Source organism: Echeneis naucrates, chromosome 19, assembly GCF_900963305.1.
Source record: "Echeneis naucrates chromosome 19, fEcheNa1.1, whole genome shotgun sequence".
Taxonomy (NCBI): Eukaryota; Metazoa; Chordata; class Actinopteri; order Carangiformes; family Echeneidae; genus Echeneis; species Echeneis naucrates.
The window spans coordinates 4773149-4789818 of record NC_042529.1 but is presented as its reverse complement, the minus strand read 5'-3'; the positions used below and the strand labels follow the sequence as shown (position 1 = coordinate 4789818).

At 43.9% G+C, this 16670-nt stretch overlaps 1 protein-coding gene across 2 annotated transcripts in view; it reads left to right on the top strand.

Annotated features, from left to right (window-relative positions):
• The first annotated feature begins 12121 nt into the window (after positions 1-12121).
• nrxn1a (neurexin 1a) overlaps positions 12122-16670 on the top strand; it is a 52081-nt gene continuing 47532 nt past the window's right edge. For both annotated transcript variants that reach the window (XM_029528314.1, XM_029528313.1), the window contains exons 1-2: positions 12122-12310; positions 13502-14901. In XM_029528314.1, coding sequence (XP_029384174.1) covers positions 14169-14901 — 733 coding nt within the window. In that variant the 5' untranslated portion in view covers positions 12122-12310; positions 13502-14168. The remainder of the gene's footprint in view (positions 12311-13501; positions 14902-16670) is intronic.

Genomic DNA, 16670 nt, shown 5'->3' with positions numbered 1-16670 from the left:
CTCCCCTTTCCTCATTTAATTTTTAAGTTGGAAAATTAAATGTCTAAATTGGGGTCATTGTAACCTCTGAAAAAAGCGTCCTATCACCCAAGAACTATCTCCTTTCCTCCTGCATGTCGTGAGTAAGTAAAAATATGCATATTCCTTTTTTTAATTGACATCATTGAATGGATTTGAGATATTTTCTCTGTAAAATTGTTATAAATATAGCTTAAGTAAAGTCACAGCAAGAGATACTAATACGCCAAAGCTTTTTCATGCTGAACCAAAGTCTTTAGCTATATCACTATGTCTGAGTGGGAGCCATGAAGCGTTATAGGGGACTGATCAGAAGGCTCTTCCTTTGGCTTTTACAGCTGCAGGATTGTCCAGTTTAAAATGATCTGTCTTGGGAATAGCTGACTCTGTGTGAGGCTCCACAGCACAAATTGCAATGACCCATGGGACGTGTGGGATGTAAAAATTCTAATCGGCTTCATAAAAAAATGCAGAGAGGGAGCAGAAGTTATTATACAGATATGGGTTGATACAACTTTGCCATTAGTTAAACCACTGTATAAAAAAACTTGGCCATGTTTTTTCTCTCAGAATGTTCCGTAGAATTTGTTTTTTCTCTGTGAAAAGTATGAATTGCTTGGATAACATATTTTTGCCCGGCCTATTGATGCTCAGTAAGTGTTATGTCAGCTCAAGTGAAGGCTACAGTGGTCTGTTTGAAGTAATAGCAACCCTCAAGAAGCGATGACAATGATTTCTAAGTGGAGATGGAAAAAAAAAATAAAAAAAGACCCTGAAACAAGTTATCTCATTAACAAGTCAAAGACAGCGGACACATGATTCTTTGAGAGTGTCCGAGGTTCATCCCTTTGCCCTTTAACTTTTCTGTGTGGCCAAAGTTAACTGATGTGGCCGATCCACTTCCTCCTTCATATGATTTCACCTGTATGCCTGCTGAAGATTTCACTTACACACGTCCAAACGTAGTTTCTTCCTTTCCCTGATTCATCCTGGATTTTCCAGCTGTCAAACTGCTCCTGTTTTACCTTTGCTGCACAATCCTGCAGATCCTCGTCAGCACCAAAAAACCAAACCAGCTCCCTTCATCCTCCTCCACTCATCTAATCACCCAGCCTTGCCAGTTATGCTTCTGATAAGTTACCTATCAGTTGTGAGTTCAGTTTCTTTAAATTTTCAGACCGTTACAATGATGACACATAATGTAAAATAATTTATCAGCCATAAAATGTTAAAATAAATAAATAAATAAAATGGATGAAGCCTCGGTGATGTCACCCATTCCCGAGGAGCATTCCTGAATTCAAGCAGTCATCATTTTGCCGGCAGCTGACTCAACCTCAAATTCTCAGCTAATCGGAAAACAGGCAAAGAGATTTAGTTGTATGCCGATTTGTGGTGAGCATACACCGACCTGTCACTCAAAGGGGCATGCCCTCAATTATGCATAAGTTCAAGCCCTACTAAAATATAAATGGGTGAGTTATATAAAATTATATAAAATGTCTCCAACACAGTTGCCACAAAGGGGGGCATTAGCAATAGTTTCAACAGCCTCATACCAGGCTCATGTGGCCATTTAAAAAAAACTGAAAAAGAACCCCGTGACTCGGAAACGGTTAGCAGCAGAAGATAGATGAATGAGTGAAAGGATGCTTGTTGCCTTCATCCACCACAAAATAAAAACCAAGTTTGTTTTCAGCATATTGGACATGTTGATATTCTTCCCAGCACCAGTGAGACGAAAATTATAGGTCACCACAATTTTCACAATGTCTTTTGCTAGGGAACATAACTGTCCGTATCAGATTTCATGGCAATCAAACTAATATTTCTATTCCAGTCTGGTCAGCCACACGTGATGGACTGACAGATCTACCAGTGCCGCTAAAAATAAACCTTCAATTGGCTGTATAGTTGTTAACTATTAAGACACAACTGTGCGTAGGGAATAGCCTCATCACTGTACAAGCACAGCTTTTGGATTGGCAAGAGGACAAGTTTAGGTCTTAAGTTTAAGAGCAGAGATGAGTCAAAGCCAGAGTTTGTGGACAGCTGGCATGTATTCAGAAAAGAAGCAGGGCCAAAGTGGAGTCATAGCAATATCAAAGGAGAGTTTGAATTGGTACAAAACTGGCTGAAGAGCCACAGAAGAGATGGAGCTGAGACGGAGCCAATGCCAGAGAAAGATTTGAGCAAACCTAGAGCTGACGCCCATTCGGGGGATGTGTAGGAGTTGATGTCAAAAAGGGAGCCTCGCTTTCTCGGAGGAAGCAGGAGCTGATGACGAAGAAGATGATGAGTGGAGTCTGAGTTGCGTCAGAGTGGAACCAACCAGATAATTGCTGGAGAAGTGCCAGCATTAAAGCTGCCGGAGTCTGTACTGAAGTCAGACAGAGAACTGGAGAGGGGGAGAACTCAGATGAGAAGTGTAAGAGACTGCGGACTCATGAAAGTTCTCTTTCACTTTCCATTTTAGTGCTTTTCTGATCTTAACAATGTGTTGAATTTCGAAGCGGGGAACAGTGTGAAGCTGATGAAGAAGTAGTGTGCTGTCAGTGCATATGTTGAGCTTGGCAGGTGAAGAGGACTCATTTGATATGATGAAAGGGAGTCTGTCACTCTAGCTGGAGACAGAGCATTTTGCTCAGGACATTTGACGGATTTGCTGCTGGTAGCCTCAGAAAATAACATTTTCTTACCCTCTCTTGCTCTAGACTGTCATTTCTAGTTCTTGTGTTGACCTTATACTATGCAACTATTTCAAACATGAGGCTGATCTTATTTTTACTCACATATTATCATCAAGATAATAGATATTTGATGATATGTTTCCTCTGGAATAAAGAATTGAATTGATGAATTGGCGAAGATAAACCACTAGGGCACCCTCAATGTCATCTTTAAAGTCTGCACTTTCCATCTTACAGCATCTTTCTCTTCCAGTGTGGTCTTGTTGCAGTAAAAGGTCTTCATTTATGTTTATTTTTTTTAATCTTTTTCTGCTTCAACCATGCTTTGAGCATTTTTACTAATGAAAGAAGGTCTGCAGAATTTCTCTCTCTCTCTGCATCAGCCTTGTGAATGAATCCATTCACTAGGTTCTATTCAATGTACAGACTTGATTGCAAGCGTACCTTATTTAAGGACTTTGTATTTTCTGTGTGTACAGCTATAACTGAGACTTACTGTCTCACAACAGGAGATTCTTTGCTACATGGCAAGCTCCTTTGTAGTGGCAATGTTAGTAGATCTCACCTTTCAGATAAAGTACAAAATTACTTTTGTGAATGTGTGCCCAATTTCCTTAAAATTAGGTGATCGCATAAAGAATTGGTCTTCACATTCATCCACATATTGTTTTCTTTTTTAACTCTTTGCCTTTTCTCAACTACATAACATTTGGACAATTTTGTCATTGTGAGGCAAATGGTAGTGAGTACTTAGTGGACCACTGACCACAGATCACACCAAGACAAAGGTGAATAAAAACTGTAACCCAGAGTTCATGGTAGGCTCCTCAGGTATGACTGCTTTCCTGCATTGTGTTTATCGCAAGAAATGTCACTTAATTAAAATATCATGCACACAAAAAGTCAGTTTGTTTAACGTTGTATAATTTTTGTGGGTTTTTGAAAGGCCTTCTTAAACTGATTCACGATCTTTTAAAATCACTCATCAGTGACTATTAAGATGAAAAACACATTAAATATCATCCCAGTGGTATTAAGAGCACATCATGTGTTTTGTGCTTAGCTGATTACAGGCTCTCATATCACTGCTGAATAAATATCCGGGAAAAATGAAATGTTTTCTAAGACACAATGTCACGTAAAAGAATAGGGTGATATTTTGGGAAACACACGGATTTGAGGAGATGAGACAAGAATATTCTCCGGTTTCAATGTCAAATATCAAGCTCCAGCCAGCAGTGTATTAGTTTAGGTCGGAACAAAGAGGCGAGAGATATCTGTTTGGTTCCGCCCAGAGGTAAAAAAACAAACACACAGCTCATTAATGAAGACAATATATCTTGTTTGTTCAATCCATACACAAAGCAAAGTATTAAAACCACTCTTTCATGGTTTACAGGGAAATAGCACATTATCCATCATTAAATGACACCAGTTGTTTCATCACAGGAGCTGTTTTCTGTGCAGACGAAACAAATGTTAATTAGTGTGCTTTTGATTGCTCTGCATTTGGAGCGGCCCGAGCTACCTGTGTCTCTCTGTTGCTGGTCCCTATGCTAAGCTAAGCTCAGCAGCTCCTGCCAGTACACATTTAACAAACAACATAGCTGTATTGATCATCTCAAAATCCATCCTGTTGCTACATTTTATTTTATTTATTTATTTATGTTTATATCTTTGCAGCTTCCTGCAAATCTAAAATGCAAGTGAATATTGGATAGTTAGACAATCCTCTTTGGTTTGAAGTCTTTTGAGACAGGCTGATGAAAAAATCCATCACTAAATCAGACATCACTTATGTATTTTTTCACTCCCAAGTATTAATATACATATTGACATTTGCATTATCTGTAAATGAAAAGTCATCCATTCTAGACCACAGACTCTGGACCTATTACAACTTACACTCTCTGCCTCGCTTTCTCTCACCACAATCTCCTCTTCTGTTTCATTTTATTGTGACAGTGCATGTAATAGGTACTGTAGCAGGGACGCAAATGAAACCAGTGTGTTGCTTGCAGTGATGAGGCGGCTGTGACTGTGTGATGGGTCAAATTGGAAATTTAGCCAGGCCACCATGGAAGGTAATTGTTTTCCAGAGAAGGTAAGGGTTACAAGGAAAGCTGAAGGAAGAGTCAGGGAAAGAGAATGGAGACAGGGGAGGGAGGGTAGGTAGGAAACATAAAGAGCCTTTCTCTTCTCCTCCACGACCTCCTCCTCTGTCATTTGTATCCTGTATTTGTCCCTCCTCCTGCTCTCCTCCCATTCCTCTTCCTCATCAGATAAGTGAGGACAACTTCTTTCAAAAGGTGCCACTCGACATCTCCAGTAACTATACGTGTTCATGTGTGTGTGGTTGTGCCTGTGCCTGTGTGTGTGTGTGCGTGTGTGTGTTTTCATGACAGTTATGGGAGCTTGTCATCGTGCTCCTCCAGATCAATGGAGCACAGTTGCCTAGCAACCTGCTGATCAGGAGGAAGGAGGCGGGAGGGAGGGGGAGAGAGAAAGAGAGAGAGGGAGATAGAGCAGCATGAGATTCAAAAAGAGAGAGATGGAGAGGTCTGGGGAGGGAGGGAAAGAAACAAGAGAAGTGGGTGAGATCAACAGTAAAGAATGCTGTGGTTGGATGACAGGAAATAAGACCTAAGACTGTAGAGCTTAGTGTGTCTAATCGTGTCTTTGTGTGTGCTGTAAGAGTGGGGTGAGGAGGTGGGAGGTGGGAGCTGGAATGTGTAGTATGAATGTATGAACGCTGTATAGGTGTGTGATTTATGCGCACAGTAGTTTAGGACTGATGAGTCGATGTTGATACTATCACGCTGAAATAGAACATCAAAGCACTAACATGGTGACGCCAGCAGCACACGCTCTCTCACTTAGCTGCTGATTTAATTATCTTTATCTTAAAGGGGGAACAAAGTGGTTAAACGCACTGCATCGGGAAGGAGCGGCGGTAGGGATAAACAGCGGGGAATGAGCGGGGAGGAGGGCAGAAAAATGGAGAGGGAACTTGGAGAGAAATGCGTTTGGACAGGAGGAAATGAGGAGAGGGGGAGATGGGCGTGAAGAAGGAGAGGGGAGGAGAGCAAGGACGAAGGGAATGAAATGAGGGAAAGATGGATGGAAAGAGAGTCTGATGATCAGGTGTTGGTTGGCCTCATGAGAGATGCACACATATGGCCCAGATCGTCTATGATATTTACACAGTCTCCCTCTCTCTGTCACTGACGGCAGGAGGAGGAGGGGGAGATGGGGGAGGATGGGGTGTCATTACAAATGAAAAAAAAAAAAAAAAAAAAAAAAGAGGGAGGGGGCAGGAGAGATGGAGGAATAGCTGTACATCCCAGAGGTATAGTCTGTGACTGAGTTAGAATAACATGTGGAGGCAGAGTGGCTGTTAAACTTTATGGAGGATTGAAAATGGACAATTAGCATCTCAACGATCTCGCTGTCACCTGGAACATTCTCCCCCGTTGTCATAGTAACCCTCTCTCTGCTCACACTTCCTAATTCTTGCTACCCCTCTCCATCATGGCCTCCACCAGTGCACATACTTGCACCTGCACACTCCCACACACACACACACACACACACGTATAAATAGGGCTTTTCATGTGCATCATGAAATTATGCTTTGTGTGCATCTGGTTTGAGGCGGTTCAGATTTCATTACAGGAGATCTTAAGCGCACTGCAATGCTTGAGAGGAAAATTTCAACTTTGTGGAAGCACGTTGGGGAATTCGCTTTCGAAATACAAAGGGTTTGAGTGTGGAGAAGAACTTGAATGCCTTGCACCGACCTCTCAGCTCAACCTATCCAATCCGTCCAACACCTGAGTGTGAGCCAGGCCCAACTCTACCTTGCTAACGCTCTTGTGCCTGAATAAGAGCAAATCCCTTCGCCACCTACAGAAAGCCTTCCCAGAAGAGTGGAGGCTGCTATATATGGCAGATTAATGCCCATGGTTTTGCATTGAGATATCAAACAACAGGCAAACATTTTGACTTTGCACGGATGTTAGTAATCACATTAAGAATGACTGTATTCTATTCAAGTGTCCCAGTAAGCCATTACAGTGTGACAGTACACCAGTGTCAAGGCCCTGAAACCGAAGCAGCTAAATGGAGTTTAGCCATTGTTAATACTCAATATCTTTCAGAAAAAAATGTGATGGATGTCGTGTTTGAGCTTCTACATGATTTCAACACTATATAGTATTTTGAGATCCAGATGTGCTTTACCTGAGATTTGTGTGTGGCCAGCGGCACTATTGTGAATGTGAAGCGAGGTAGGCAGGCGTAACCACTTTATTTGATTTCCCTCTTTCTCTCTGTGAGGTCCATATGGCTCCAGGCAACATGGCGGTGGAGTGTTCTCTCCGTGTGCTGTTCTGCTATTACAACATTTCTGAGGCCACACAGTAAAAGGTCAAGGGTAAAAGTTAAAAGGTGACAACATGTTCCTTGTTATTGGTTTCCCTCTTCATTATCCGCTCTGAAAGCTGGTTCAACGCCCAAAAATGCCCTGACCCTTGACCCTTAACTATAGGGCATGGAGTGCCGTAGGCTGAGAGCGGCTCACTGCCATGACAACCAATTGCAGCTCATAGGTCAAGATTTATGGTCACTCTGATGTCCACAGACAAACATTAACCACTGCACATGTACACACTCACATACACAAACATAAATCAGTGGTGTGACGGTTAATGAACTATGGATCTTGAGTTTTTTTCCCATTTGGCCACTCATGTTGCATCCAGCAACACTCACACACTCCTCCCCTCTTCTCACTCAACCTCTTTTCCTACTTCTTCTCACTAACACGCACACAGACACACAATCCGACGGCCTTTGTTTGGTCCTTGTCGGTCACTCTACATCAGCTGGTCAGATGATCAATGCTAATGCCTGTTGAGAGGTCTAATGACACACAGATCTATAAGAAGTTGGACTTTGCATTTGGTCTTGTGTGTGTGTCTGTGTTTGTGCACGTGTGCAGGCATCCATGTGTGCACATTTACGCACATGAGCTAATGTTATTTGTGTTTAGAAATTGCAATCCTTTGATGAGGACAGGTCAGCACTATTGTTATAAATGAGAGTAAGATTGCAAGGAGGTGACCTCTCCTACTTCACACACAGGGACAAACACACACACACACACACACACACACACACATATATACACGTGTGCGCACGTGGCTGTTTGCACTATTGGCAAGTGGAATTAGTAAATGTATGAGCTACACAGAAACTCATTACAACACGATTAGAGACAAACCTCCCATTTAATCTCATTTAGAAAAGGGTGGTTGCCTGTCAAACACACTCACACACACACACACTAACTCACTTATGTGCATGCACAGATACACATTTATGCTTACACAAGGACCCCCTACCTCTGAATGAATGACAGCAGGCATGTCAGTCTGACTCATAAAATTATACACTTACAAGCACGTGCTCGCTCCACTGTGTAAGTACACTGTTTAAAATGACACAGAAAGCGTTCTACAGACGTATAATTCTTGTATTTATATGATATCACCATTAGGAACCTGAAGTTTCCACATGTAGCACTTCAGCTCCTCCCTTCCTCACCCCCACTGTGCTGTTTGTCACCATTCACAGCGCAAACTTGGTAAATCTTGCCGTCTCGAGCACAGCTCCAAAGACTGTAGCACAAACTGACATAAACGCAGGCACAAAATATGGGCGCTCAAACACAAACACGCACGCACACACACACACACCCGCTGGATGCTGACAGATGAGTTTTATTTTTGGCTGTATATTCTCTCTGCTGGCAGTTCAGACACATATTACCCGTGCACAAAGGCTCCTGCAGACACACACACACACACACACATACATAAAGAAAATATGTATACACACCCAGACACACACGTATGCAGTGACCTTCTCTCTGCTGAGTAGGCAAAGAGTCAGGGGTCACTGCCTGCTGTCAGCCTGTCAGAGAGAGAGGGAGGGGAGAGGGGAAGTGAGAGGAGGCAGAGGAAGAGAAAACGTGATTGGAGGAATGTACAGAATAGAGCTCCTCATCATTCAATAAAAACTAATGCAATCAGAGGCGGCCCATATCTGTCACAGTTAATGTTAGCTGATAGAGTCGCAGCCGTTTAAAATGCTCATGGTATAATGCATTTCCCTGGGCCTCTTACAGACTGATGATGCATCGCATCACGCCTTGATGACTCTTGTAGAAACAGATAACCTGTTCTGCGGCACACCAAATTGGGCCCCCTGCCTGTCTCACCGTTTTGCTCATTTTTGTCTCTACCAGCGACAAAGACGTCCCATTCAGAGATCCAAATAGAAACACAAACGTTACCTTTAGCTTACTTCTTGTCTTCCAGAGTTATTGCAGATAATTACATCCTTTTTTTGTTCATCAAGCAAAAGCATTGCTCCCACAAAAGCCACAGAGGACGTCTGGTTTTAATTTAGCAATCATTTTCTCAGAATGGTTTTTCTTTCCAAATGTGAATGTATTTTTTGAATAACACCAGTGAAGAAACTCTTCACTCTGATTCTTTTCATTGAGTAATAAAAAAAAAAGTCATTTTTTTTTCTCCAATTGTTTCCAATGTAAATCAATTTGCTTTATTTCTTCCAAGAATTAAAGGGAATAAAACAAGTTTTTATTGATTCTATGGCAGTGATGTCCTTCACTCTTTTTCCTTCAATGGGCAAACAGTTTTCTTGAAAATTCTTCAAACAAGTTTTTTTTTTTTGATGTAGAAGAAAATTAAATAACATGACAGCAATTTTAAGAAAATGACAGACAAGCTCAAATGGAATAAAAGCCCCAAACTCCTTGTTACGATTACATGTACTAAACACTTGATTTCACACCAGCCCTTATTTTGTATGTCAATTTTAGCTTTAGGTTGTACACATTTGTCTCTCTAATAAATATGTATTTTTACCATTTTCAGTGTTATTTCTACTTGCGCAGCAAAGAGATGGAGGAACTTTGTTATTTTATTATGCTATTTTGTCCAAAAGGTCAGCCTGGCCCAGAGATGGGTGGGGGTGTGGGGTTGGGGGAGCAGAGTTTGAGGGGATTTGAGGAATGGTGGTGGTGATGATGGTCAGTCCAATGGGAAACCAGGTGCTGATGTTGAGATAGTTTCCATAGTAACTCTTCCTCCTCCTCTTTCTCCCTGTCTCATTACCCTGCCTTTCCTCTCTAACATTCCCCTCACACATAAGAAGACAAATACACACAAATACATGTGTGCCTATCCACTGCCCTCTTCATCCCAGTGCTGCGGTCAACCTCTTTCACTTTAATATCATTTGCTGAAATCAGTTTGAGTCCTCGTGCTCCAGCTGTGTGGTCGTACGATTACCAGAGTTCAACCAGTGCAGCTGCTTCTTAGCCATCTTGCTGGATTAAACGTGTACATGTATGCAAACCACAGCAGCAAAAAGCAGGGACAGCACGTACTAAATTCTGCAAACAGACACCGATAAAGATGACAACTATTGTACAGAGACAGAAATAACGCAAGTGTGTGTGCAGTTGACAGCTGCACGAATGCTGAATGCTCCATTCATCGTTTCTTAAGAGTGGATTTTGAATCAGCATCTCCGATTAGGTCAGGGTTGTTCTTTTTACAACATGACCCAGCCTTTGGTTGCCGATTTTCCAGCTCCACTACGCCTCCTCCTTCAGCTCCAGCACTTGATGAAGGTGAGTGGCAAAGCTGAGTAAAAAGAGTAAAGCAGATGTGCCAGCTAGTCAGACACAGACATATTATACAGACCCAGAGGAAGAGAGAAAGAGCAACAGCAGCAGCTGGCATGGGGAGCCCGGGGAGAGCACCTCTGAGCTGGGCTCAACATAGCTGGAGTCAATCCCAGCGCCTGGCCATTGCTGATCATCTTGTATCGGATTGTGTGTAAAAATGTTTGCACATGTAGCATGATTATGAGCACACTAGATGGTCAAAAGTAAGCAGACAGCTGAATACTGACTACAAACGGGACTGCTGACGCGATAATTCCTGGAGAATCAAAGAAAGTGGACAGCTTGCAGGACTCTACAGTGCACCCACACAAATCATAACTTCACCTCATAATAAATACAATACGTGGCCAAAAGCATGTGGGCACATTCCATCCACGTGCAAACGATGCAACATATCATATTGATCAAAAGTATTTGAAAACTATTGTAACAGCTGCCACTCCTCCAGAAAGCCTTTTTACAATATTTCTAAACCCCGCTTCAGGGATTTATCCCCCATTAAACCACAGGAACATTAGTGAGTAAGGCCTGACCACCACTTGGTACTTAATCCCAAAGGTGGTGGATGGGGCTGGAGATATCGGGTCTTGTGATAGATCCAGAAACATGTCATCGTCTCCAATATAACTGTGCTTCCTGATGTTAAGATTTTCCTTTCTAAGATCTTATGGCCTCAACCACAGTGTGCTGCAACATGCAGAGTGGCAAAACAAAAGCTGAAAAAGACGACTTAACAACACATGCACAACATTTTGACCAAAAATCTTACAAATACACAAAACACTGCCATAACTAAATACCATGGCATTCACTTGATAGAAATAAACATTGTCTCAAAACTTGGTTAATCGTCTCCACTTGGAGGCCTTTCCAAATGTAGATTTTCTTTAATCAACGCTGCACACATGTTGCCACGTTTTCCTTTGGTTTGTGTTTTGCCTGTTTGCATGTTTCGCTGCTGTGTAGGTGCAGGGCCACAGAATTCAACCATAAAGAGAAGTAGCTCGCCCTTAAAGTGTGTGTGTGCGTGTTCAGGGTAATTAAGTGTGTTCTGTGTTTGTGAGTAACTGCGTGGGACAGGAAAAGGAACAGAGTGAGGGAGATTTGTAAATTGAGACGGCCTCTCTTTCCCCTCCTCATTCCCCTCCTCATTCCCCTCCTCATTCCCTCCTTCCTTTCCCTCTGTTTTTCTGGCACTCGATCCGGAGCTGAAGGCCATCGTCACTGTCACTCACGGATTTAATCATTCGGATCTTCCCCAGGTTCTTGTTTTATTTTCTGCCTCCGGTAATTGCGTTTCTATTTCGTGCAGGAGGTGAGTGTGTGCTGTCCAAGGTGCTGCAGCAGCGCGCGGCACCGCCCCGCCCTCTCTCTCTCTCTCTTTCACACACACACACACTTTCCTTTTTGCTCTCTCTCTCTCTCTCTCGCTCTCTCTGGACCACGTGACGCTCCCTCTGCCGAGTCTCGCGGAGAGCATCAGACTGCACCTTTTCCTCCTCAAGAGAGCAGAGAGCGAGAAGAGAGAGAGACATTGAGCCAGACAGAGTGAGAGAGAGAGCGAGAGAGAGAGAGAGAGAGAGAGAGAGAGAGAGAGGTGGGGGGGGTGGGAGAGCGCGTGGGGGGGAGCTATAGCACCTTGTCGCCTGGAGGCGAGCCTGTGATAATTTTGTTCCTGTCCGGTAGACCGGCTCTATCTACCGCCAGGCGCGCGACTACTCTCTCCTCTCTCGTGCCTCTCAGGCTCTCCTCAAATGGGAAGGAAAATCGATGAGTCGCGCGCGGCACCGTTGCCACGGAACCACAGGATGCGCGTGAGGTAGGTCGGTTATCTGCCTGCGTTAGTTAAAAAAAAAAAAAAAAAAACAATCCACAGTTTTTTTTTAAATGTTTCCTTTTGTTTTTATTTACCGGAGTGACATTCATACCTTTTACAGGTTGGACGGCCCATTGAAATGTTTTTTTTTTTGTTTGTTTGTTTCTAATTATTTTTTGTTAAAATGAAAAATAAAAAGTAATTGCTCTGTCACAGGTTAGCTAAGCTGTGAGATAGGTGCTAGGGCTCAGGTGATGAGATTGAACCCCCCAAGCAGTCCGGCAGCGGGCGCCTGGAAGAACAAAAAAAAAAAAAGGAGAGAGGAGCTATGGTGGCAAATCGAGAATCGATATTTAGACCGCATTCATTCACCCCCGTCCATCAATAACCGTGATGCCGTCGCTTTGCGCATTTCAAAGACTAGGAAAAAAAGAAAACCCAGCGTGTGGACCGCTCCGTGCTGTTTTATATTGTGTTGTGTTGTTTTTGTGTGTGGCTGTGTTCAGCTCCGGACCCGTTAATTCGATAAAGCGCGAGCCGCTTTGAGTCATCCGCCGCAGCGCGCGGTGCTGCTCCCGCTCTTTGTGGTGTAGCTAACGCGATCCTCGAAGCACCGCTTATCCTTATTAAGCCCTTTAAAATAAAAAAAAAAGACAAAGAAAGAAAGAAAGAAAGAATAGACGGACACCTCAGACGGACTTCGGCGTTTTGAGTTTGTCGGTAGGGAAACGGAGCCGCTGCCTTAATGAGTTCACGGCAGTTTGCAGGTATGCCACCTTTTAGAAATCTGCGGCATGATGGGAGCTCCGCTGAGGAGGTGCTGTTTGTATGTGCGCGCGCGTGCCTGCACTGTATGTGTTTAGTCATTGTTATGTCGGCTGACTGGAAGTTAAAAAAAAAAAAAATAAAAAAAAAAATAAAGTATGTTGTGTATGTTCAATGTGTTTATAGACATTCTCGATTCCAGCCTGTTAACAATGTGATGGGAAGTGTGTGTGTGTGTGTGTGTGTGTGTGTGTGTCTGCACACATTGCTTGAGAGTGAGTAATTTGTGAGTAATAGTAGGCTGTTGTTGTGTAGGCTATGGCTGTGTGTGTGTGAGTTTACATGTGTGATGGACAGTTTGTGTGTGTTTACGTGTGTTGCGTGTGGATGTGACCCTGGTTGATTGTGCCATCTCTGTTCTCTCTGTAGGTCGCTGGAGAGAGTGATGACGCGGCAGTGAGAGACACACACATACTTTACTCTCTCACACGCATACAAGCACACACATATTTGCCCACACACACTTTAAGTCTTGCCCTACTAAGAGAAAGAAGGAGGGGGAGAAAATTCTGCTATGACGGTGTCATTTCTCTCCATTACCAGTGTGTGAGACACACACGCACACTCACACTTGTACTCATACTCCGTGGGGAGTTGCCTGCATGGGGGATAAGGCCCTATCTAGGGCACAAAGATGGAGTTCACTTCCTATTCACGTATCTAACACTCACACAGATGCACGCACAAATACACACACCTGGAATCTCATATGTCAGAAGTGAAGAAAGGCTGAATGGAAAGAAGATATTGAACACCGAAGTCAAAAACACCAGGCCAAGGCCAAAGAAGATGTCCCAAGCGTGCTGAAAGGACGGCGGGAGCTGCTGTTTGACCCTCTCTCCCACTGGAGCTGTACCATTTCGGTGCCTCACCTTTAAAAAGCACGACCTGCAGAGCAGGGTTCAGCTGAGACACCTAGAAAGGGTTCTACGAAGCACCCTACAGTTGTCACAATGAGCTCTAGGCTAGAGGGAACACCTCAGCTCTAGCCTCTGTCTCCTCCAGTGTGTGTGTGAGTGTGAGAGCGAGTGTGTGCATGAGTGTGATGGCGGTGTGTGTTTGGGCGGCAGCCCCCCTGCTCTTCTTGGGGCTGTGCCTCTGCAGCGTGGGGGGCCAGGTCCAAGGAGAGGTCCTAGAGTTTGGAGGCGTGTCCAGCCAGTGGGGACGGTTCCCCGTGTGGAACGCCTGCTGCGAGAGTGTGCTGAGCTTTAGCCTGCGGACTCATAGCCAGGAAGGCCTGCTGCTCTACCTGGATGACGAGGGCTTCTGCGACTTCCTGGAGCTGCTGCTTCTCCATGGCCACCTCCGCCTTCGTTTCTCCATCTTCTGTGCTGAGCCAGCTGAGCTGCAGTCAGGTGTGGCTGTGAGTGATGGGCGTTGGCATGCAGTGCGTGTCAAGCGGGACTGGAGGAACACCTTGTTGGAGGTGGATGGGCGGCTAGAGGGATGGGCAGAAGTAAAGAGCAAGAGAAGAGACATGACAGTATTCAGCCACACCTTCATGGGTGGGGTGACGCCAGAGCTTCACTCCTCGCCCTTACGCCTCACCTCTCCTTCCGTGCGGGATCATCCCGCCTTCCATGGCTGGATCACGGCGGTGAGCATCAATGGCTCACTGGTGTCGCTGGATGGCTCAGACAGCGTCACAGTAATGGCTGGCTGTGGGCCGGACCACCAGTGCCAGAACGGAGGGGTGTGCAGCGTGGTCAACGACCAGGCCGTCTGCGACTGCTCTGACACCGGTTACCAAGGCAACGACTGCAGCGAAGGTAAGGCCCAGAACCATGCTGACCCATCATATACATCTCATCCTTTACATACATGCACACATGCGTAAATAAGCACACACGCATTCAGTTACTTGTGCGGATGCATCCCTATAAACTTATACCAGTAAATCCATGCAACAGGTTCTTCAGTGTAGACATCTGTTTATCATTTACACCTCCACAGCTGCCTTCACTTGGTGTGTATGGAAATGCAGCCTTTGCAAACAGTTGAGGTTATGCCTACTGATAATGTTTGGTATTGATTTATTATGGCTTCCAATTTAGCACGTACCTTCAGAAGTCAGCGCAAAACCCAACCCTCCAAGATGTGCAGTCAGTTTAGAAGAGCTGGAGCTGGGAGTTAGAGAACAGCTGCTCTGTGCTGAATTTGGACCTTGAAGTTTTGGTCGTTGAGACTAAATTTCTGAAATTGGCTGAGAAGTCTAACCTGGCTTAGTTGGTGTGTTTGGCGAACTACAACAACCATATAGATCCATTTCAGACATGGCTGTTAGCTTGTATTGAGAGACTTTATTAGAACCAGGCTAAGAGGCTGGAAATCAGTGGTTGTTACATGGCTGACACCTAGCTGCTTGTGTTAATGGAATCACATTGATTCTAGATGGCCTCCACAGGTACGATACATAGTGTGTTGAAATGAAGTGTCTTCAATCAATTGCCTGCCATTAATTTAAGTGCCTTGCAGCCTGTTAAGATGCTCTGTGTATGTGTGAGTGTGTGCATGATATGTGTTTCTGTGTCAGTGTTCTCATGCATTATAAAAAAGGTATGAAATAGTGTACTGTCTGCAGTAGCTTATGAAAACGATACGTGTTACAGTAAACAGTATATGTAAAGATAAACCTTTTTTTGTGACCCAATGAAAGGGGCAAAAGAAAAGGGATATTCAAAAATGACTGCTGTACCACAGCAGCCCCTGAATACTATTAAACTGGCCTTTCCTCAATACAAATGCCAAAGTACAGGACAGTGTAATGATGGCCATTACAAAAACGAAACAGCTGCTTAATGAACTAGGGTACCTTGTTATGGCCTGTACTGCAAATGCTTTCATTTCCCCCCTGCTTAGTTGTGCGTGTCGTCAGATTTGCTTCGGTTCATTCACAGAGAAAATCTGCATACTTAATCAATAGCTTTCTAAACTATTGTGTCTTTGTTACTATGCCAAAGTTACCGTTTGGCTCTGCCTTGGCGATTGATTTTTTAATGATACAAATGCATCCGCCAAAAATGACCTGACCTCACATACCACCCAGTGCTGCTGTCAGCATCACCTCCCTGTAGCCACCCACCAGATCACACGCTAACATTTAGTAGATAGTCTATGCTACCATGGAGACAGGACTAATAGGGAGACCTCATGCCAGGAGTGTTACTCCATCCTTGCTCCCCCTGCCTTCTTCATTACGCCCATTCCTCAACCCCAGCCTCCAGACTTCTTGCTGCCTCAAGCTTTAATTCACCTCTCAGTGCCTTCAGAGGCATCTTGTCTGCCACACAAATCTATTACATTTATATGTTTGTGGTGGTGAGTGTATACGAGTGGTTGTGTGCTTGTGTGACAGGCATTTTTAAGGCAAAGACTGTCTTTGACCAAAGCGGATGGTAACTGCCGCATTATTCACATTTGTTCAGAAATGATTAATCAATTGACAGATAAATAGTTATGTAGAGCTGCAACAATTAGTCAATTAATTAATGAATTACTTGGTTGACAGAAAATTAATCAGCAACAGTTTGATAATTGA